Source organism: Siniperca chuatsi, linkage group LG13 (genome assembly GCF_020085105.1).
Source record: "Siniperca chuatsi isolate FFG_IHB_CAS linkage group LG13, ASM2008510v1, whole genome shotgun sequence".
NCBI classification, from domain to species: Eukaryota; Metazoa; Chordata; class Actinopteri; order Centrarchiformes; family Sinipercidae; genus Siniperca; species Siniperca chuatsi.
In genome coordinates this window covers 19095370-19118904 of record NC_058054.1, presented here as the reverse complement: position 1 = coordinate 19118904, position 23535 = coordinate 19095370, and the positions used below count along the sequence as shown (strand labels likewise).

At 40.2% G+C, this 23535-nt stretch overlaps 1 protein-coding gene across 1 annotated transcript in view; it reads right to left on the bottom strand.

Moving 5' to 3' along the window:
- Positions 1–599: 599 nt before the first annotated feature.
- The window catches only part of kcnn1a (potassium intermediate/small conductance calcium-activated channel, subfamily N, member 1a), a 58038-nt gene continuing 35102 nt past the window's right edge, over positions 600–23535 (bottom strand). Inside the window, exons 6-11 of the mRNA XM_044220262.1 lie at positions 11130–11271; positions 10344–10454; positions 8955–9082; positions 8383–8391; positions 6271–6340; positions 600–4858 (exon numbers count right to left, since the gene is read on the bottom strand). Coding sequence (XP_044076197.1) covers positions 4553–4858; positions 6271–6340; positions 8383–8391; positions 8955–9082; positions 10344–10454; positions 11130–11271 — 766 coding nt within the window. The 3' untranslated portion in view covers positions 600–4552. The remainder of the gene's footprint in view (positions 4859–6270; positions 6341–8382; positions 8392–8954; positions 9083–10343; positions 10455–11129; positions 11272–23535) is intronic.

Below are 23535 nucleotides of genomic sequence, written 5' to 3'. Positions count from 1 at the left end.
AGGGATGAGGAGCAGAGGAGCTGTGCCCCACATTTCCACTGCTGCATGTCTTTGGGGTTGTATAGCAACAACTACAGGGTGACTGACTCTGCCACTCTTGCAGGATATCGGTCTGCTGCCAGGTCCCTCCTGATTTGTCTGTAATTAACCAGGCTGAGCCTCGTTTGTGCATGTGGACATGAATAGTAGCTTGTTATTTGAACATTAATGGCTGTGTGTGTTGTGTACAGCCCATAGTTCACCTTGGAACAGTGCCTCAGCAGCTGTGTGTCCTCTGGAGCAATGTTTATGTTTATGTCAATACATCCTCCTGTAATCATGTTTTAGGATGTGCCTGCCTCACAGTTTTACAGTAAGACACGTGTGATGTCTGTATCTGTCAACACATGCGCTAAACCACCTTTCAGTGTCACAATTGGCTTTAGGTTGCTGCCATTTCCCTTTTCCTTGGGTTAAAGCTTCAGACTGAGGAGGAGGACATGCATGGCAGGAGTTTGGACCGTTATTTTGTTGATTTAATGTAAAATAAAGCATAAGAAATAATTTCAAATTAAAGGTTTGTCTACAGCTGCCAAAAAATAAGAAGAAGAGAGTTATGGTCATAGCTGAAGATAGTCTTTAATGATTTGACCTTGGTGTGTCTCCTTGCTAGGACAAAAGTTCACCTGCAAAATGAAGGAACAGCGAACAGTATACAGAGAACATGTTAAACCCATTTGCCATCCATTAAAAGTTGATTTATTCCAGTGCTACTACGTACATTATGCATCATGTGGCAGTGTACACAGAACAATGACTGGGTTACATTTCTTCACTTTTGGGTTTTTTTTCACTCTGTTATTGTTCAGTAGAAGTGTGGTCTGATTCCTGCTCTATGAGGAAAGCCTACTTTTTAGGATGATAAAAGACTCTGGGATGCGTTTATCACTTTGACTCATCTACCATCATCAGAATAACATCATGAATGTCCCTCCCTTCACTACAAAATACTGTAAATTTTTTATTTTCTGGTGAAGAAAATGGGGTCACTATCAAATATCGGAATGGTGTTTTGGCAGGACTTTGTTAGTGACAGGATGAGGACTGAAGAAAACAAACCTTTAAAACAGGGTAAAAAACAACAGAACCTGATCATACCTCCATCAGCAGGAAAAATAGTGTGAAATTAATCAAATGTTATCTTTAATTTCCCAGAATTTCAAACCCTTCATATCCTTTCTAGATATTGTTTTTCTACTGCATAACTGCAACATACTGTGCATTGCACCCAGTTACCTTTACCCCTGCGGTTCACCATTTGTCCCGTTTACTTGGCGACATCTACAATGAGGTCATATTTACAGGACACCCACTCTTGCTGTTCACAAAACCCCTGGGCCAAAACGGACATCTGTCAGTAAATTAGCTATTGCTCTCATCTTTCTCTTTTTTTCAATCTACTCTGTCCCTTTTTCCTGCTGCCTGATGAAGGATGAAGTCTTTAACACCAGTACCGTCACATCTCTCTGGGGTAGACACTCCAGCATCTGTGATCTTTCCAGGTGTAAGTGAATATTACACACTGAGTGCAACATGGAACATGACCTGGGGGTTCCCCTGGTTCTTCCTTTTTTTCTGTTTTTTTCATTCAAACCACTCAAAGGTCTTTGCTGTGGGCCATTTGAGAAGCCTCTTTGTGTGTGGGGGACTGATGTTCTTAATGATGACAGATGACAAACGCGAGGCTAAACCTCCGATGTAATGAAGAGGTGCAAACCTTAGATATACGAACAAGCAGGTGAGGTCGTAATCAAGCAGATAATCTTCCATTAGCCGTCCTGACTCATTGGATTACACTGATTGAAACAGAGACCGTAATGGCATGATAGATCCCTTCATACTGGAAGGGTGGAGTGTAGCACTGTACGAGAAGTGGCAAGAGGTGGGGGCAGTAAAGAGTCATGCTTCATCAACTCAAGTTGAAAGGAAAAAAGCTAATATTCATGCTTGATTAAGTTCCACTTGTAGCAAACTGAATATGTTCTTAAATGAAGTGCTCTCTGGCCAGTGCAGAGCCTGTGGGAGAGTGGACTCGTTCTCTGTCTCACAGGGTTTGACTTGGACCCGATTCAGCCCAAAGCAACTTGGAAATAATTAAAATCCAGGAAATAATAATGATCCTATTTGTCTGTTAGCTTAAGGGGCCATAAAGATGATTTTTAGCACTAACATCCTTTTGGGACTCAGATCATCTACTGTTCAAACTACTTTAGGACAGCATGCTAGCCCGCTAACCCGCTGACGTCCTGATCTGCCTTTTAAATGTACTTTGGAAAAAAAAAATACTTTAAAGATCCTAAAGATAATAAAGTCATCACAACTCTAGGATGCATCATACACCATACCTTTGATATTTAAAAGTTTGTAACTTCTCCTCTATCATAGTGAACGTGTTTCAGTGTCATTTAGAAAGACAAAACAGAGGCCTGATACTCGATGTTAAAGGAATAGTATGTAATAGACATTTTGGGAAATACGCTTTCTTGCTGAGAGTTGCATGAGAAGATTGATACCACTCACCTGTCTGTATGGTAAATATTTAGTTTTTGTATGGATTAAACAAAAGAGATATAATGTGTTAATTTTGGACTGAGCCAGGCCAGCTGTTCCAAATGCTTCCAGTCTTTATGCTAAGCGTAGCCAACCGTCTGCTAGCGGATGCTTCATATTTACCGTACAGACATGAGGGTGGTATCAATCTTCTTATCTTACTCTCAGCTAGAAAGTGTATTTCCCAAAATGTCGAGCTATTCTTTTAATCTTGCAGAGGGACCAATTCATCAAAGTTTCTTCAGCACTTTTATTTGTATGCTTTGAGGATTCTTTTGTAATAGTGATTTTTTCTTTCACCTCATATTTTAAACAGGGAATGCATTACAGAATCACATTACTGCAACTCTCTAGGTTCTGCAACTCTAAAAACCCTAGGTATCATAGTAAAAAAGGAACTTTTAGTAAAAAAATAACAAAAGAAAGAAAAGCAACAATCAAACAAAAGTTAACATAATAAAATCAAAATCATGTAAATCATGTAAAATCATCAAGCCATCCAAGGAAGATTGAGTTCCACTGTCAGTTTTGCACAGAACCATGCAAAGGGGCAGGGTTGGTTTCCCAGTTCGACCAGTGATGTGTGCCTGTGTGGCCGTATATACCAGCAGACCTCAAGCCATGCCATTATCTGAAGACCACAGGAAGCTCTAATTGGTGGTGGTGAGAAAGGTAGACCACTTCATATTTCATTGTTGTGTGTATGAGTGTGCAGCATTGAGCAAAAAGTGAACTCGTTCTCTGACAAACACACTCACAAATATTCTCTCACTTTCGCTTACTCTCTGAACTTTTCTCACGGTGTTAGTAGAAATAGAAAAAAAAAGGTTTTCAAAACATTTAGAGTTGCTGTGTAATGGAGGCAATGTTATGCATTACATTAAGACAGTTTCTTTAAATTTTTGGAGAGGAATGTATCTGAAAAAGGAATGCAATGCTGTATTCAGACTGTTAACATCGTAAAAAAGCTCTGAAATTAGTAATTAAATAACCCTCTACTATTTATACATTCAGGCACTGAAAAATCACATGTCAATATGTAACTAAAAAAGATAGTCGCTCTCATTTTCCCTTGGTAAGAACAAGGAAGCTGAAACTTTGAAGTTGGCAACTGTGTAAATTTTACCTACCCAGTAGTAATGCCATATGCATCCCCTTTGCTCTTCTTTTGTGTGACAGTTTCCCCTCCCCCTTTAGCACATTTTCAAACACTGACCTGAAGTCAGAGTTTTCGTAGCCTCTTCTAAAGCGTTCACCCTAACCTATGGGAAAGAATCCATGACACTAGTCTTTTGAAAGGGAAATCCAATGGTTTGTCTCGCTCTCCTCACCGTACAAACAGATAGACAGACGGATGGGTGGACAGATGTCCTCCATGGCCTCGGAGGGCCAGCAGGTGAGCTGAGGCCCTCAGCTCCACAGACCAACTTCCCCCCTCTTGGTTAAGGACTCTCCGGTGTGATAGCCAGCTCTCACCCCAGTGACCCTGAACTCAGTCATTTTTTAACTATACAAGGGCTTTTACAAAAAAGCTAACTTGAACAGCCATACAATGGCTAAAACATAAACCATATCTCTACTTTATCTCGGTTTTTCAGTCATTTTTAATTTTTTTTTCTCTTTTTCTTTTTTGGATGCATTTGTGTATTTTCTTGATTTAAGTCTGTTTGCTTTTATTTGTTCTTTTGGAGTAGCTCTGATCCAGTCCTGTGCTGAGAGGCTCAGTCACAGAGAAATTGGTTTTTGGATTTGATGATGGGTGGGGAGGAAAGGGAAAGGGGATGGGTGGGAGGGAGAGAGAGAATAAGGGCAAGGAGCAGGTCAGGGGTGAAGATATGGGTTCATTATTGGTCCAAACGTGGACCCAGCGGTTACAGGGACAGCTTTGGATGGGACAGAATGAGGTGATGAGTTGGTTTGGGAAAGGTGGGGCTCGAAAGTGATTGCAGAAGGTTTGTCAGGGTTATCCGCTATCAGAGGAGGTGTGTGGTGCTGTGGAGGGAGAGCGCCGCCTACGGGCGGTGGAAGTCCAGGATCGCTCAGAGCGTTCTGAGCGCTCTGAGGCTAGTGAGGCGGGCCGAAAGCGGTGAACAAAGCCATCCAGGAAGTCCTGCTGCTGCTGGGTTATGGCTTGGGAGATGAGGCAGGGCAGCGCCTGCAGGCTGCCCGTCACCGAGTCCAGCTTATCCTCCAATATGCCAATGCGCTTGTCCAGCTCCTCACTGCGCTCCTGCAGCTCTGACACCAAGTCATACATCACATTCTGGGTCTAATGAAGGAGAGAAAGTAAATGTGTTTGGGGAGATGCAAGAACAGGAGGACAGAGAAGGAAGGCAGGACAAAGGAGGGAGAGACAAGGTGAAAAACATTAAACATCAGTTTTACAACTTAATATCCACAAGGAGAGAGGCAACACATACAGAAGATACAGTATGTATACGTTGCCTTTTATGTAATAGTTCATTGTAAATTACATGAGTAGACAGTCTAAATCTGACTTACTCAGCCTGAAGAGAAGGAAATAATGACAGGAAGCAGTGTGAAGGGGAGCTGTATAGTTTCAGCAAGTCAGCATAGATTTTATCTTCCCACCGTTTCACAAACAGCTTCTCCAATCCATTTATAATGCTTTATGTATATGCCTGATACCACTCATTCATGTAATGAAAAGCGTCTCTATTATATAGACACTTATTGTTCCGCAGTGGGTGCAGTGGGACCAGTGTTAGTGTATGTGGTATCTGCATGTAATTCTTGTATTCAGACTATGACAATCTTATGTTATAAAATATATATTCTATTCTATTTATGTTGACAGAGTAATTTTCATGTGAATGGTCACCAGTAGAGCTCACAAAATACTTTCTACCCAGAAAGATTTCTAAGCCAGAAATCAAAGGGTTACTTCTCCATGTGGCTTAAAAAAGAGACATTGAGCCGCTGAACTACTGTAGGGTGTACACAGATGGATCTGACCATCAGGCAGAGTAAGGGCAAGTAAACACACATTAAAGGAGTTGGCCTTAGAACCTTTTAAAATACACACTGGAGTGCAAATGCCATCCACATCAAATGAGGCTGCAGTCATGTACCTCCCTTTGAACCCCCTCTCTGCTCTGCTTTGGTGGGTCAGCTGACGTCTATACAGCAGGACAGACGCTACCGTGACTGCATTCACCCTCTCACAGCCAGATACTGTGTGTGGTTATGTTCGGGTTTCCTCAAACTCTTACACTGCCATATGATGTTACAGGAAACAGGAATTCAGTCTGTGTTGAGTTTGATTTTAGTTATTTGACAAATATTAATACACTTACACTAATAGCAAAAGTATACAGCAGACTTCAGGAAGCGTCCTGGACTTTTAGAGCGCATTTAGGCCCTACCAAGAATGAGACAGTTGATCTACATTGAATAGTAAGACGATGTGTGTGATTTGGTGCTGGGCAGGTTGTGTACAGTTAATGAAAGCCTTAACCAAAGCTGAAATGAATGGATCAAAACAGTAAAGACGCTAAAAAGGTCCATAGAGCTAAGGGGAACTGCGTTTGAGTGAAACTTTTCTGTGGGTTTGTTCACAACAAGCAATACCTTTCACACACAAGTATGTCATGTAATCACTTGTTAATGGGAAAATATTGATTATAGCCACTTTAAAATTACATCAGAAGGGAGACTTACCTTTGCCAGGTCCACCAAGGTGTTGGCCTGATCATTGAGTTTCCTCTGCTCCATCTTCACACTGCGCAGTCTGGTGGAGGCACAGGGAGGTGGGAACAGGAAGAGGGGGGAAGGAGGAGGTGGACAAAGGAGAAAGGGGAGGAGGCGAAGAGTGGTGGAGGGAATAAGGGAATAGAGGGGAGAAGGGCGGTTTGCAGGAGTGGAGCATAGAGAGACAGGTTGTTTGGGGGTTATGAAGGGACAGAGAGGGCCAATAGGGAAGAAAGAAGGAGGAGGAGGAACAACACAATTTTTTATCAGGTGTGCTCTCTCTCTCTCTCTGATGACATTGAAAAGAGAGAGGACAGCCTGCATGCATCGTAAATATATGTACTTTACATATGTATATGTATACATGTATAGAGAAATATATATGTATATATATATATACAAGCATTCCTGGTCTTGGTCAATGCAATACCAACCAAAACATGCAAAATTGCGGAAGCATACTATGCTCATTTTGAAAAAAATAAAGTCTGTGTTTATCATGTTTTATCTTTAATCTTTTTCTCATAAATGTGTAATGCTTTCAGTAGCACTTTTTAACTTAAAAAATAATTTTCCGCTGCAATGAGAAAGATGATCTTGCTACAACCCAAAATGTATTTGTTTTTGAGTAAGAGGAAAATAAATCTCAGTATAATGGCAAAAAGGTATTATTACTGTGACAAAACATGATGTTTTTTCCAGTAAGAACACAATATGCTTCCATACAAGAAAACCCCAAAATCTGTTTGAAATCAAAACATTCCCATCTCTTTCCACCCAAAAGTAAGACGTTTAAAAAGGAAAAAGATGACATGCCCTTTGTCAGTGCTACACACAGCTCAGTGGTAGGACTTCATATATACACACTGGTCATTCAGTAAGCGTGCAGTGACTGTGAGTGACTATGTGCACAATGAAATGTGAGTTTTGTGTGTGTGTGTGTGTGTGCATGTGTTGATGTGTGTATGTGTGGATGCCACAGATAAAAGATGAAGCTTGCCAGAAATAAACTGTCTAATGACACTGCTGAACATACAGCAACAGACATTTCAAAGAACTTGCGCAATGATACATCGGACATGTTTTGTGATGCCTTCAACATTGTGCCTCTTTATCTCTAATCAAATACATTATGCCACTGGAAGAACTGCTAACGCTGATGTGAATAATGTGTCATTGTTAGCGGTGGCATCACACAGCCATCATTCTGGATGTGTGAGAGGAAGAATTTCCCTGTTCGGCAAATTATGAGACAGGATGACATTCAAGGGCATTTATTCATGTGCAAATCAGTATATCAGAGCAGAGTGAGACTGCTCGCTTACGGCTCTATCTCTGTGGGAAACGTTTCAGCTCGTATGTGTCTGTTTGCTCGGCTTTGTCATCCCTTATGGCTGTCGAAGAATAGGGGCTAAAAGCGCTACTTATTAGTGTAACGCACTGTGAGGACAATTTTATTCTACAACCTACGAGTCGTATATTTTTGTGCTATGTCATCAATGTCATGTGCAAGCTTTGGCATTTGATCTTATTTAAAAAAACAAAAATCAATATTAAAACAACAGCAAACATTTCAACCTCATTAGAACTGCAGTACATTACAGTCTGTGTGTGTGTGTTCATGTCATCACAAAACCATCAGGAGTGTAAGATGAGTTCTGTTGATGCAGGTTAATATAGCCTCCAGAGTAGCTATATTAATCATGGGTAACATTATACAGTACGTTGTAGATGATTATGAACTGCTGGCCAGGCCAACAAAGCTCCAAGCTCATTCTCCGCAAGATGCTTTTTCTTTCACACGTTCTCTCCAGACAACTCTCCACTATTGACACCGGTGGCAAAATGTTGATGCTTAATTTTTTTTGTTTCATTCCATTCAAGGGGGGATGGGAGGGAGAGGGAAGCAAATGGAACACTGAAGTAAAGAAAAAATCAAAAACGATTCAGCATCCAGCATTTATTTTTTTTTTGGTAACAAACGCTTTTTTTCATGCATGTCAAACGCAGACATGGAGAGAAGAGGAGGAGGAGGATGTTGAGGAAACAGTAGGAGGAGGATACATAGAAGACTCAACTTACTTCTGAGCTCTGCAGTGATAGAGCAAAACAAAGACAGAACACAGTACAGAGTTTTAACCCCACAACATTCACGAAACGAGTGAAACCATTACACTTCTCACTGTAAGCACAGGGTAAAAGGGGGTCGGAGGGAGAGGGGGATGGGGAGGGGAATAGGAAGGACCATTACACTAGATTGCAGTGTGTGTGCTTGTGTATATGTGTGTGTGTGTGTGCGTGTGTGAGAGTTTACATGTGTGTGAGCATAACAATCAAAAGAAATGGTACTGTAAGAGAGGATATAGTAACAAACGCTAGAGGTGATACTACCAAATATTCTCAGCTACGACTACATTTAATCAGTTTATTAGCAATACAACTATTAATAATACAGCCTAAATATTTTGTACCACAAATAACATTAAAGACAATGACATCGATTGAACAGCTTAAGAACTATTTTTCAATAACATACTGCAGTTTTAGTTTTTGGGCATGCTGAGTGATTCCCCTTGGTGGTTGGTGGTGAACAACTCTGTCAAAGATTTTATTATACATTAGATGACACAAAACAAACGCAGGGCAGGACTTACTGGTGAATGGCTTGGAGAAACTTGCGCTGGTGTTTCCGCACCTTGGCGTGATCAATCTTCTTGACCAACTTAGTGTGTTTGTAGATGAGCCATGTTTCCCTGAGTACATTGGCAGCTGTGTTCTTTACCTGTGAAACAAGGTTGAAGATAACATAAGATGTACAGTAACTTCTCCAAGGGGTTATAATGGTTTGGACATGGACATATTCAAATTTGAAAGTCTATCCATGATTAATATTTCTGTCTGAAAAAATTAACTACAGAGGAAGGTGAAATAGTGGCAGGTTAGTAAGTGAACTTTATTTCTATAGCACTTTTCAAAACCAGAGTTACAAGCTAACCAGGGTTACAAGGTGTAGCATACAATACAAACTTTTTTAATAGAAGAATTTCGGGGAATGGTCAAACATAGAAAAATAAAACAAACTCAAAATAAATAAAATGCAACTACTCGAGTAGCAGTTATAAAAATGCCGGCCTATGCACGGATTAAAAACCTTTTTTAAATGCGACACAGACTCAGCTGATGTGTCTGGAGTTTACAAGTTTACGCTTTTTACTATTCCGTGTTTACACCTGGCATTAACATGCGTCCTGGATGATCATGTAACGTTACGTCCACTAAAAGTGCTTGTTTTTGCCACTGACAGGCTCAGATTGTTGTATCTGACAACATTATGGAAAGGACCCTATAGACATAGACCTTTTTCTTAAAGAGTAAGATCGTTTTTGTTTAACCAGAAACAGCCATTGTATCGCTCTGTCATTTTACCTCACAGAACACGGGAGTTGCTGGTGCAATTTCAATTGTTCAATAATAGCAAAAAGTAAAGCTATCTGTCCATCAGGACACTCCGTAAATCACAGAGAGTTGAGGCAGAACAGCTGGAGGACATCAGAGGAAAAATCAGAAAATATTATCTCCATAAAATATGTCCAGTTTCACAAAAATCAGTGAATAAAGCCATAAAGAGAAGAATAAACATATTTCTGCTACACAACATTGTTTTTTGTTTTTTTACTTTATCAAATTTTCTTTTGTCTTTGGATGGTTTACCTCTGGATAGTTTTAGATAGTTTGACTTTAGGCCTCTGCGTTGGGTGCGTGGACCCCAATATACCTGCTTGCAGGTCTTGTTCTTTAGGCCTCTAAAAACTATTCAAATTATACAGTCTGAAATTTTAATTATACAGTCTGAAAAATGGAAAATCACTCTTTGATAAAACTGTTTACAGCACATATCCATATGCAATCTGTTATGAGGGATCATAAGTAGGCAAAACCTTGTTTTAAGGGATTATAAACCAAAATATTTAGGCACTCTTGCTGTAAAAAACAGCAATATATTATCACAGATATTCGAGATGCAGTAGTATGCTGTGACTCACTCGTTTGCAGAGTTGTGTGTCCATCATGAAGTTGTGGACATGCTTCTCAGCCTTGGTCAGCTCCAGCTTCCTGGCTACCACTGCAACGACCAGTGCAGTGCAACCAGCTCCCTGTTGAACCAGTAAAGAAACAAAGCAAAGCAAATGTCTTCAAATGTTATTTACAGTGAGCTGCATTTGGTTTCACTTAAATCTTTACTGAAACACCAGCTGAAAGAAGTTTTTCTTCTATAAAAACAACTATCAGTTAAGTAGAGCACAATAGCTAAAACACGCAGTGTTCAAGTTTTTCAGACAGTTTTTCAGACAGTCTGGAAATCAGTTAATCAGAAAGGTGAAGCAGGCTAAAACATACATGTACCGATATGTAACGGGCAAGAGAGGTCTGTACTCAATAACAAGGCATGTGTATGTGGGTGAATATAGTAGATAGTAGTAGTAAACTCAAACCACTGCCAACTGATGTAGGTGAGTTCAAACATCATGAATTTTCTTATGTGGTTTCAGGATCTTCAGTTACACGCTGTCACAGGCTTTTGTTGATTGTCAATCACAAATTGCTCAAAATCTTCACATATTTAGCAACTCGATAAAAGTTACACAAGTAGAATTATATCTAAAGTTAGCTCAAAGTTGTGTTTCTTTTTGCAGTGAGTTCAGTCATGGTCAGAGTGTAGCTGGCAGTGAGTGTAGTGAGAGCTGAGGTTTAGTTTTATAACTGTTCCAGTCAGAGTTGTCCTGTGAGAATGTTATGTATTTATCTGTGTGAAGAAGAGAGGAACCCACCATAATCCCTGTAAGCAGACACACGCCTTTCCCACAGTACGTGTGTGGTACCATGTCCCCGTAGCCAATCGAGAGGAAGGTAATCGAGATGAGCCACATGGCTCCCAGGAAGTTACTGGTCACTTCCTGTTTGTCATGATACCTGAAGTGACGAAGATAAGCAGAAGTGGCATAGACACAGTCAGTAAAACTGCGCGCAGTTTCTTGAACGTGAGCATGCTGGAGAATGATGTGGTGCTGTGTCAACCAAACAGGGGTGGTGGGTGGAGGAGGTGGAGGTGGTGAAGATCGAGGAGGAGGAGGAAAAAATCATGGCGAAAGGTGTTACAACTGTTTTGTAAAGCCAGTTTGGCACAGAGTATAAAAGAATGCATCAAAGTCCATTCTGAGTAACAAAAAATAAGGTATATTCAATGGATTTGCAAGAGACACTATGATTCATTTCTATTCTTCTTTGGCTTTGAGTAATTTCTATCTGAGACAGTTTAATGGAGAAACATGTTTAATGGGTAGGAAACGTAAACTGACACGAAGGCAGAAAAAAGCAAATAGTGTCAGTTTTTTAAATAAATTGATGGAATGATTTCAAACCGAGAGAGCAAAACCACTGAACATGTGTTTCATGTTCAGTGTCTGTCAATATCAAAATTTACGATTTGGTGAGAGGAAATGATATGAAGGAGCATTCAAAAAAATGGATCTGAGGCCAAATCACTTACTCTTGTCGTACATTAGCATAGAAATGACAATTTTAGACAACATGATTCAAATGACAAAGACACAGGCCATGTCGCTGTAAGTTGCTGGATAAAGAGTACTGCAGGTCAAACTTGTTTTAAATATGATAACCCGACAAATGTAATGTCAGAGCATCCAAAAATGCATATACTGCTGCATTAAAGCGAACTAACAATTGGCTTATTGGTCACGGTTTGCTGCAAATCTTCCTCCATAGAGTTTACGCTGCCCCAAAAAAGGTTTGGCAATGCAAAACATCACTTCAAACATGTTGTTTGCTGAAAATAGCTGACAGCCATGCTTGTCAGTCCAAAGGCCCACAGTGCGTATGGAAAGATAGTTCTATAAAAAAAACCACACTGCACAAAGCTGGATTGATGATGACATTCCCATACCTTTTGCAGCAAGACAAAAGTCCATCACAGAGGCAAATCTGCCACCCACCCTCATTCAACTCGCCTCATTATTCCCAATGGGCTGTCTAGGAGGAGATCAGATAAGATTTAATTTTGGAGTTAAAATCAAATATTCATTAAATACTTTGAGACAACATCTCGCTAACATCCTTCTGACAAGACAACATAGATGGAGTCTAATTTCTTGGGATTTTGTTAAGGGCTTTTCTAAAGGGGATTCATGAATTGCTAACGACTTTGAACTATCCAGCAGTGACCTACCACGTGGACTCAAAATGGCCAGAACAATTACCTCTAATTAGTGCACAAGTACAGATTGGAACACTTGGGGCCAAACGGTGAATTTCTTAAACTTTCCTTTCCAAATGAAGGCAAAAAAAAAAAAAACTGTTGGTTTTGTAGAAATGCCCACCCCTTCTCCTCCAAGACAGTTCATTGTTACCAAATAAATAAATCAACTAATCATGCCTTCTGCAGTTCTTAAAACTCCCACTCTCAAGTTTCTATTCATGCTTAAAGTCAGGAGGAAAAATAACTATGAGCACTCCCCCCCCCTCAGAATGACAAAAAAAAAGTGTGCGGTCTGTGGGATTCAAGCTTCTTAAATGACATGCAGAGAAGCAGTCTGTACAACAACATGCAGGAATAAAAAAGATGTCTGCATCCTGCATGCTTGAAAGTCAGTATATTGAGAGCAGGGGAGCGATGGGAACCTCTGACAAATACTGCAGTATTATCAGGTGGAAGGGGATTGTGCGTCTTCGTGGAAGGGCTTTCATTTGTAAACAGTGGGGTAGGATCGGATGAGTAACAAAGTAAGAAGCTCATTGAATTTGACACCCCTGTCTCTTTTACCTGCATCCCAACACTTCGCCAGCTGCCCTTTGATAGCTGCCAGGGGGCTAAACTTGATCAGCTGGCTAAATATTGTAATTACAAGTGACTAGTATGTTAATTTCATTCATCTTGTCATCAAGGCGTGCAGAGAGTGAGTCATGTCTTCAAGGCAGGCAGAAATGTGCTGCACCTTTTGGCACAGTGAACAATGTATTACAGTGTATTTCAGTGGCCTTCTCTCTGTTGTAAATATACCCCATAAATATGCTTGACAAAAATGCAGAAGGCATCATTTTTTTAGAGATAAAATGTTTTAGAAAATGCTTCCTGTTTTATTATCTGTTTTTTTTCCCAATTGTGAACATGGCAGTAAATTTCCAATACACATATTTCAATAATTCTCTGCTCTGAAAAAGAGCGGAAGACAGCCATATGGGAATAGAGACAGAGGCTGAATGGGGAGCTAATCAATAGCATTTTAACGCTCTCAATATACTGTGTCAAGTTTTGGAATAGCATGGAGAAGAGCTGGCACCACTTTCAACCTATTCCAGGACAAGAGTTATATAGTGTCTAGAACAGATAGTTTTATCCCCCACTGTGAAATCCTCCCTGACAGACACTCTGCAGCAAAAGCATTATCCTGAAATCACTTACTCAAATATTTGAGAGGTGATGTTATTTATCCAATACTGTATATATAATAATACTGTTATTCACACCCAAATGATCTCTGAAACTTTGCTTCTGTGGTGGATTGGAGGAGGGAGTACAGCATGATTCACACAACCTAAGACAAATAAGGTAACATCTCTATGGCTCAATCTGCAACTAAACAGGTAACAATATCCTCTATGAGTTTGCTTCCTCATCGATCTCTTCAAATTATCACCAATGCATCAACTAGTCTTGTTAGCCCTGCTCATTATTAAAATGTAAAACCAACAGTAGGATGTTTTCTGTTTACGTGCACTAATGAATGATTCCCAGTGATTTCATATTTTACCTGCCGTCGTGTGTGGATGAGCTTATGATACATATGACGAGTACAAATACAGTGGCCAAACTTGACAACACAACCTCTGAACAAACAGAATCGTAATGATGGATCAAATGTGAAAGAGCAACACATTTCCCTCTGACAACACACACAGACACACACACACACACACAAAAACTATCAGGAATATTTGAAATGTTTGACTAAAAACACTACAATATGCAATATATTAACAAAAGGAAAAACAAGTACATGCAATACTTAAAAAGAGTTATTATGAATGCAACATAACTAGCTTCAATCTCAATGCTTTTTAATGAAATGTGTCACATTCTTATCAGCAATTACTTTAAAGGTTTATTTTTATAGGGTTATTTTCTTGTTTTGGAGTGAATCACCTCACATACAAGAAATCCGTGAAACCGCCATGACACACTGCTTCAACAAAAGGAAAATAATAAAATAAAAATAAGGCACAATCTGCTTCCAAAGAAGAGAGCTTTGAGGTGTTGCACATATATATGTTGCTTTTGTGTTTTGTGTCCCTAAAATACACATATGTTGGCCTTTTCATATAGACTAATACATGCAAAACACTACACCAAAATCTATAGTTCAAACTTCGTCTAGAAGAACCACAACGTTGCCTCTGTTTCTACTTTCCTCTGCTGGTCAGCTGCTACAGCAAAGCAAATGACTTCCTCCAGATTCAAAATCTACTGGTTAATATTCAGTAGTTATTGCCTGCGTACAATAACAACACTTCCCCTCTTCTTCCTGCATTTTGGTTTCACAACAACAAAAACTAATTTAAAAAATGTTTCAACAAGTGCAAGTCTTGTTGATATAAATGAATTTGAGCGCTGGCTGAGATTACTTGGGGACAAATATGTTTGGATGCTCCTCGAGGAGTGTGTTAGTTGCAGTAAACATGAGCAGATTAAACTCACAGTGATGATGATCCAATTAAAAAACTGCAAACCTAACAGTGTTTTTACAGCACAGCCAATATGCAAAGCAAGCAAGCAAGCAGCACCCTCAAAGTTGACTGTAGCAATTGTATGATTTGTGCATTTTTATAATATGTTTACACGTTTAAAAAAAACAAATAAAAAATCAATCCAACCTAGTTAAGTTGAGCTAAATCAATAGAAGTTATTTTCATCAAAATATCTTCTATAATGTTTTAATTGCAGAACACTTTAGATACAATTGTTTGGCATTATACCAGAATTACAATATCTAAAACTCAGATTTTAACCTTTAACCTTAATGTAGTTAAAGTTACTTTTTAGCCATGCTGGCTTTAGGGAGGGCAATGTCAGTCTGCCTGTCGGTGTATCCACCACTCTGGTCCAGACTGAAATATCAACAACTATTAGATGGAATGCAATGATTTTTGTACAGACATTTGTGTTCCCCAGAGGATGAATCCTGATGACTTTGGCGATGCACTGACTTTTCCTCTAGCGCCACCATGAGGCTCACATTTGTGGTTTTGAGTGAAATGTGTCAACAGCTATTGGATGGATTGCCAAGAAATTTGGTATACACATTCATGTCCCCCTCAGGATGAATTGTGATAACTTTGGTGAGGCCTTAACTGTTCATCTAGCTCCACCATCAGGTCAGAATTTCCACTGCTTTTCTCTTTGCTTTCATTTTGGTTTACAACTATATACCCGTAAAACTAATGACATTCCCATCAGCCCCAGCTGTACTTTGTGTTTATTGCTAATTAGCAAGTGTTAGCATGCTAAATGGTGAACATGGTAAACATTGTACCTAAACATCAGCATGTTAGTGTGCTGAGGTTAGCATTTACCAAGTACAGCCTCACAGAGCAGTTAAAATGCAGTCTGTAGATTCTTGTTTTTGTCTTGTTACAATTTATATTGCATCTTTCATATTACATCACATGTAAATAAGGACATAAGACACTTTTTTGGAAAGTTACATAAAGCTGTTGCTAGCTTGGGAAAGAAAGATATTTATACTTGGGGAAAAAATGTGTATGCTCACACCCTAAGTTTGACATACATCTGTACTTACACTGCACTGTAAGAAAGGTTTTCATTGTACTATACATGAGGTATCATTACACTTTTGTGTTTCATTCACTTAAATTCAAACATATATGCAGAGGACAGAAAGCAGCATCTGCAGCCATCTTCATCTCTTGGTTTCGTGCCAGTTTAACTCGTCAATGAATTCTTAAACACACTTGACCAGTCGAGGGACTCAATGTCACAATGACCCCTCATCTGATAATCAAACATGGAGGAGTGGCGGTCTCACAAGGTGTGTTATATTTGTACTTTAGCCAAATAACATAAAATAAAAACCAAGGGTGCTGTGTAGCAGAAACTGGACATCAGCTTTTGATTAAGTGTGACCTAATAAGCCTTTGTTGCAGGACATTACTTCCTGTTACACCTACTGTATAAGTGTTGCAGGGAATTAAATGATTTTGTTGCACCACTGGAAATATGATTGCACTTTAACAATAAATTATACATAATATATTGCTGTCAACCAACTAAGTTGTGAATCCAAAAGTAAAGAGCTGCTTGGGTTTGCTGACTTGCAGATTTTTCAGCAAGGCAGGCTTCAGGCCTCCGTTGCCAGAAAGGATCAAGTGTGTGTGTTTGTGAATCTCATCCATTTTAAAGATGCTGCATGAGAATTTCTGAGTGCATGAGTCCGCTACTCTGGTATAACTAGTGAGATTTCCTGTCACCCTATAAGTCACCCTATTACAAATAATAAAGTAAAAGACATCAGCAAACGTAAACCTTCGCAAACTTTCATATTTAAGCTGAGTCAAGCCTCTTCTGTCCTTCTTAATCTACAAGGCCACTGGAAACTCTGAACTCATGAAGCCCTTAATCTTAATGTTTCAATGCTGGAGTGTGGTTATGTCTCTGGGGTTATCAGATAGTGAGTATCCTAATACAGATGTTTCATTGAGTTCTGGTATCCCAGTCCCTGTGGAGCCTGTTACCAAACCTGTGCTCAAGCTGGAAACAAGTTCACAACAGTTCCCATGTAATTTTCAAAAACAGCATTTTGCTCCCAGAAATAATAATGCAATAGCATGCTCAAGGGATTTCATCATATACCCAGTAGTGTTTAAGTGTACTTTGCTGCAAACTCTGGGTATCCAACCTTCAGGGGACAGAGACAAGCTTTGAAACACCACCATTTCACCTCCACTGCCAACTAAGTACACCTAAGCATTTTCTTTCATGTCCCCAATCTTACCCAATACACTCAGCACTCCACAAAACACCTGATCTGCTGTAATTCTGCCCACAACACCGAGTTTAGCTTTAAGATAGCACTTGCTTATTAAAGCCTGTGAGATTGCCAACTGTCTTTCTAATCCCTACCCACATTCTGGTGCCCTACAAAATGCCGAAAAAGGTTTCAAGATTTGTAAGTTTTAATTCTTTCATATCAAGTCAATTCCATATCACTTTCCAGTAGTTCGTTCTCCTTTGTTTGCTGCTGTGAGACACATGGACATCCTTAAGAGAAACTCATTCTAAATCTGACAAAACACGTCTAAGAGTATAGATGAGTAATGAAAGGATTTTGTCAGCTCTGATTCCCTTGTCTGATTCTTTATCAGCTGTTTGATGCAACGTTAATTGATAAAGTGTTAGGAGTATATAAAGGTTTTATCGCATCAATTTAGTTTTATTGTTCAAATTTAGTTGAGAAAGAAATACATTATTAAGTATCTTAATAATATCAGAACAACGATTAAAAAGGTAACAACTAGTGGTCTTGAAATATTTTGTTGGATCCTGAGTTTGACTACCATTATCCGAAACAGATGAAATAGGAGAATATTTTTGCAAAAAAGTCATTCATAAAATATCAGCTTTTTTAAAAGTCTACTAAGACTACCTTAATTCCCTTATTAAATTTATTTGACTGTGTTTTTGAACACTGAATATGTTAACACAATGAATTTTGTTAGCAGGTGTGCATCCACCCTCCACAGACGTGCCAGCACATTCTGGGACATTTAGGAGCTTGTCAGCTTATACATATTAACACAACACAATAGTCATAGATACTGTGAGTGGGGGGAGTTTGGTATGATGATTTATTACTCAGCAATGACAGGAGTGTGGTCTGTTAAATGTTGTCATTGTGAAAAAGTATAAAAAGACAACGGAAGCATTCAAAAAGTGCTGCCGTGGTTGATGCAGTCCTTGCCTACAGTGCTGTAGATCCCTAGTCAGTGTGTTTTGGGCCCCATCAAAGCTTTATTGTAGCTCTAATATTAATAGATAATAGATTTTACTTGAGGTAAGGGTGTGCACTTGTATAAGCTTGAGGGGATGCAGTATTCACAAGCAAGCAAAAACACTACTCCTGCAGTGCATTGACACCAGATGCTTGAAGCTACTCTTGGTTTCCCCCTTGGTTGATCCCTTTCTAAGAGCAGATCTCCAAAGAGCAGTGACTGAGATGACTTTATAGACTGTACACTGAGGACAGCAGCTACATAAGAGTTTAGATTCTCTTAAAATGGTAGGAAGCACCACTGATATTTTGTCTTTCAGAACTCAAATTTCGTCTAACTGTATACCTACAATGAACTAAACAAACCTACAGAAAGAAAAAGTAATTGTGCCTGAAACTGGATCTGCATTTCTAAGCCAAAGTAAAAAAAAAAAATAAGAGTAACATCTGAAGGAACTTTTTACTTTCAGCTACTACTACCTGTCTTTGAAAAAAGAACAGCAGTGGTTCGGCTCATGATCTTCAGTGCAGATCATATCTTGGGTGATTATAACGTCCACATTCTTTATTATGCAAACGTGCTTTGCGGGCTCTGTATATGACTTTGCCATAGGCTGCAATCAATACTATGCCTGCAGAGCGTGCATTAAAACAAGTTATCAGATCAAGTCATCAAACCATAGAGAATCCACAAGTCCTTGAGGTTTCAATTTGCACAAAATCCACCCCAGTCTTTGTGGAAGAGATGCTCATTTTAAAGATAATGTTGTGGATGAGTCAGATTAGGGGAAAAGTGTATTAGACACTTGAAAACGCATAGCAAACAGTTCACTTTGTGATGATCATTGTTAAGCACATTGATCCAACATTGCATCAGTGTTTTTCAATAAGGTGTGGCCGTTTGTTCTTCAGGGTCTGTTAGATTTATGCCAGCATTTGTGGACAGAAATGCTTTGAAATAATGGATATATTTCAAAGCTGTCATCATCCGTTAAGCCAGGAGAATATGGAGGCATTTTTTTGTTGCAACCCATTTTGCTGCATTCTGAATATGAATCTAATAACAAACTAAAAGGAACAATTCTTTGTTAAATTTGCATCTCTACAGTGATGGATCAGTGTGGTTGCATTCGCAGCCTGGAAACTGTAAAGTTGTAAAATCTACCTGAATATTTTATGTAAACCTGTGGTTGGTGTGAGAAAGTTCAAGTTGCACTGGTGTGTATTTCTCTGGTTAGATATTCGGACAGTCTGTTCTTGGCTGGGGCTGTTTGTATCTTGTGGCTAAGCAATGACACAATCTGGATGTCAGACCTTGGGAGTAGGTGTAGCTGACTAGTAACTCAAGCCAAGATAATCTGGTGCTGCGCTCTAAGGGAAAGTCAGCTAAACTTTCCGAGAGCTTCACGTAGCCTTCGGGTCCTCAGCGGAGAAAGAGAAGGTGAGAAACAGCAGTCTCACATCGCCTCGAAATAGAGCATTTTGTTTCAGATAACAGAGTTAGAACAGGAGAGGAAGAGAATTAGATAACAGTTAAAGAGAAAAAGGAGCGAGAAACTAGGGAGGCAGGCAAGGCATGCATGCAAGTGTGTAACTGAGAGATTAGGCCTGCTTGTTATGGATAAGGGAAGGCAAAGGGACAGGGAATCACTAGTGGAGAGAGATGATGAAAAACTGCAAAGCGTGCCACGTTAGATGGGTACAGTAGGAGATCTGCAAAGGATCAGTCAGGAGTAAGAGAGAGAGGGAGGGAGCCTTATGGTAGTGAGGGAGAAGCCCAAAGAGCTTAGTTAAGGAGCTTAGTTGAGGTAGGTTAGCTCTGAAGATGGGCTGTATCAAGAAAGAAGGGAGAGGGGGCCAGTGACCAGCAATAAATCCATCTACTGTAACATTAGCATTCCTCCCAACTCCACCCTCCCTGCACCCCTCCATCCCTCTCTGCTCCCTGGTTGTGCGTCTTTCATTCCCCCCATCTAGGCATTTTCCAGGAAGACTCCGTGCTCGTCCAATCTCACACCGTACTGCCCTTTGATTGGCTCAGGAGCGTGGTCAATGTGACAGCGTAACAGCACATTTAACAGAAGATACAAAAGTCACACACAGCACTTTGGGAAACAAGCGCCTCTTTTTTTCCACTTTTTTTTTTTTTTTACTTGAAATGATGGGATTGATAAGTAAACATGAAAACTTGCATGCTGTTTAGATGTTTACCAGAGGAGGGGACGAAAGGGGATGAGGACATTCAGTTCACGGACGTAAACAGAAACTGGAGACGCTGCATTCAGCACATAACATTCTCCTTCTTCCAGAGTGTCTCAGTTTAAGAACAATGTGCTGTGCAACGGAAAGCAATGCCCTCATTTACCTGCCTAGCTCTGAACTGCGTAACACTAGTCACATAAAGTTGCCGATCAAAATCATGCTATGTTAGATAGTTAGACACACCCGAGACGAAAATGACATTACATAGTACACAAAGTGACTTGACATTTGTCCTCTCCTTGCATACTCAGACCTTTTTGGCTACAGGAGACAAACTGTCTTCACCTCTAGAACAAAATCTTTGGGGTAGAAGCAACAAAAGTCTGTGGAAAACCATTACAACACTGTTCAATTAATTTTGTGTAAAGGGAGACACATAATGGGATGGTAATGTGTGAACACAAAGAACAGAAAGGCTTTTGCTCCTCGACAAATCTTTGGAGTTGCTGCTAAAAAGACTTTTTGTGCAATATGGATCTATAACAATTGCATAAGGAGAGGGAGAGAAAAAATGAGAAAAGACAAATTGCCCTCTGGCAGATTCATGAAGGTGACTTGAAGGAGCTGCTCCAATTTAGCACAAATTTCCTCCTCCTCCTCATCCACCTCCTTTTCCTCCAGCCCCTACCGGCCTAACACACAATAGTTAGCAAAGAGACGCTTGCTTCAAAGTGCTGCTCACACCGTTGCTCTCTGCTGTGCTCCTATAGCCACTAAAAGCCTGTTTTCTTAGCAGAAGGATGGTGCCACTTTCATGCCAACTAGAGGGCCTACCTAATCCTCCTTTGCTATACTGTGTTTGCAAAGGATCATCGATTAATTGTTTTAAATGGGCTGCCCCTTCTCTCCACTACCACCCCACCCTCCAGCTTCACTCAGGGCAGCAGTGGCGCCAGCTCGGTGCAAAATGATAAGTTGTTTTTTTCCACGGCTAGAGAACGAGGACTCACATGGTATCCCTATGGAGCAGCATAGTGGGGAAATAGAAAGTACAACAAAACATTATACAAACACACACACACACATGCACGCACACACACCTGCATGCTTGCACCCATCCGTAGAAACACACACAGACATGCGTACACAAATCCACCCATCTGAACACACATGTTATTCTGAAACTGAAACCAAAGGACTAATGGCATGCACTGCTCATGGAAAGTGTGTGTCACAGAATGTGTGTGTGAGAAAACCAAGACTCTTAGAGATTCTGTGCTTCTCAACTAATCATCTTTTTAAATCCAGATTTCAAAATTGACCCCAGCATACAGTCTTCTATTAATGAGATACTAATGAGACCTAATAATAACAGTAATCTCAATGTTTAGCCAAGACATTCATTGTTAAAATTAAAGGAATAGTTTGACATTTTGGGAAATACACTTACATGCTTTCTTGCAGAGAGTTAGATGAGAAGATCGATACCACTCGTGTCTGTATCGTAGTTAAATGTAGCTAGACCCAGCAGGTGGTTAGCTTAACTTAGTAAAAAGACTGTAAACAGTGAGCCTGGCTCTGTCCAAAGGTAACAAAATCCTCTAAGGCTCACTAAGTATCACGTTACATGTTGTTTGCTTAATCCATACAAAAACCTAAGCGTAAAAACAACACTTGGCCGTTTCACGGGGGGTTATGTGCCAGACTATTCCTGAGCTGGAACCAGTAACTTCCTGGAGTTTCTGCTGGTTACCTTCCCTCTGTTTCATGTCCTTGTACTAAGCTACGCTAACCAGCTGCTGGTTCAAACTGCATATTTACTGGAGTGGAATCAATCTCCTTGTGTAACTCTCGGTAACAAAGCCAATTAGCATTTTTTCTTAAATTTCAAACTACTGTCTATTTTTAAGGCTGGGAATAAGAAAGAGAGATAGTGAATGAGTGTGCATCAGTAGCCGTGAAATTCCCAAAATATGAATTATAGTAAGCTGCTGAGCTGGACATTATAGAAGCATTACCATAATAGTATACAAACTGGACAGTGTGTTGCTTTGAACATGTGCCAACATTAGGTTGAGGTGACACCAGTTACACCTCACTGTCCTGCCTCTTTGTTTCTAGAGGAGCTGGTGTCTGCTGGTTTAAACCCACCAACCAACAGTTGGAGGTGCTGAGGGTCCGAGAGGATCCAGGGTTGGACGTGCGAGGGGGGGTGGTTAGTGACAACACGGGGGGATAGTTAAGAGGAGAGGTAGAGGAAGGGAGGGGAGGTATTTAGTAAAAGCAGGCGAGGTGAGCTGCAGGAGGACGGTGAGCATCTGTAGTCAGGGCCTGGCTGAAAGCCTTCGTCTGAGCTGATGCTTTACTTTTACAGTGCAGCACATGTACAGTATCATATTGGGTCTGACAAGAACTGCTGTTATAGATCTTCCACTCTCCACCCACCCTACTCAAGTCCCCCTTCCACTCCAACTGCACAAAAATGACTTTGAAACATCAAAGCTGGCATTAACGTCTCATTTCCCTATGCAAATGCAAAACGAGACAGTAAAAAAAAAGCTGTTCATTTCTCCCTGCCTCTTTCATTTTCAGTGAGAATTGTTGCTGCCCCCTTGAGACGAAGCCCGATGCGCAGTTTTGGGGAGAAAACGGGTTAGGGGATCCTGGGGGCTGCTCTGCATTACCAAAACAAACCATTCAGCAAACAAACAATTAGACACTCATGAATTATGGACAAGCCATCTAAAATAGCAATAAAAACAAGGAGTGGGGAGTCGTGGAGCGATTGCTGAGCTAATGAAACGTATGTCAGGGTGTTTTTAAACACTCGGGCAGTGGAGTAGTATGCGGGAGTATCAGTGTATGCCTTTCCTGTACACACGTGTACAGTATTTATATGTAACCTATCCTGGTGAATCCGTACATTGAACCAGTGCAGATGAGCGACCGAAAA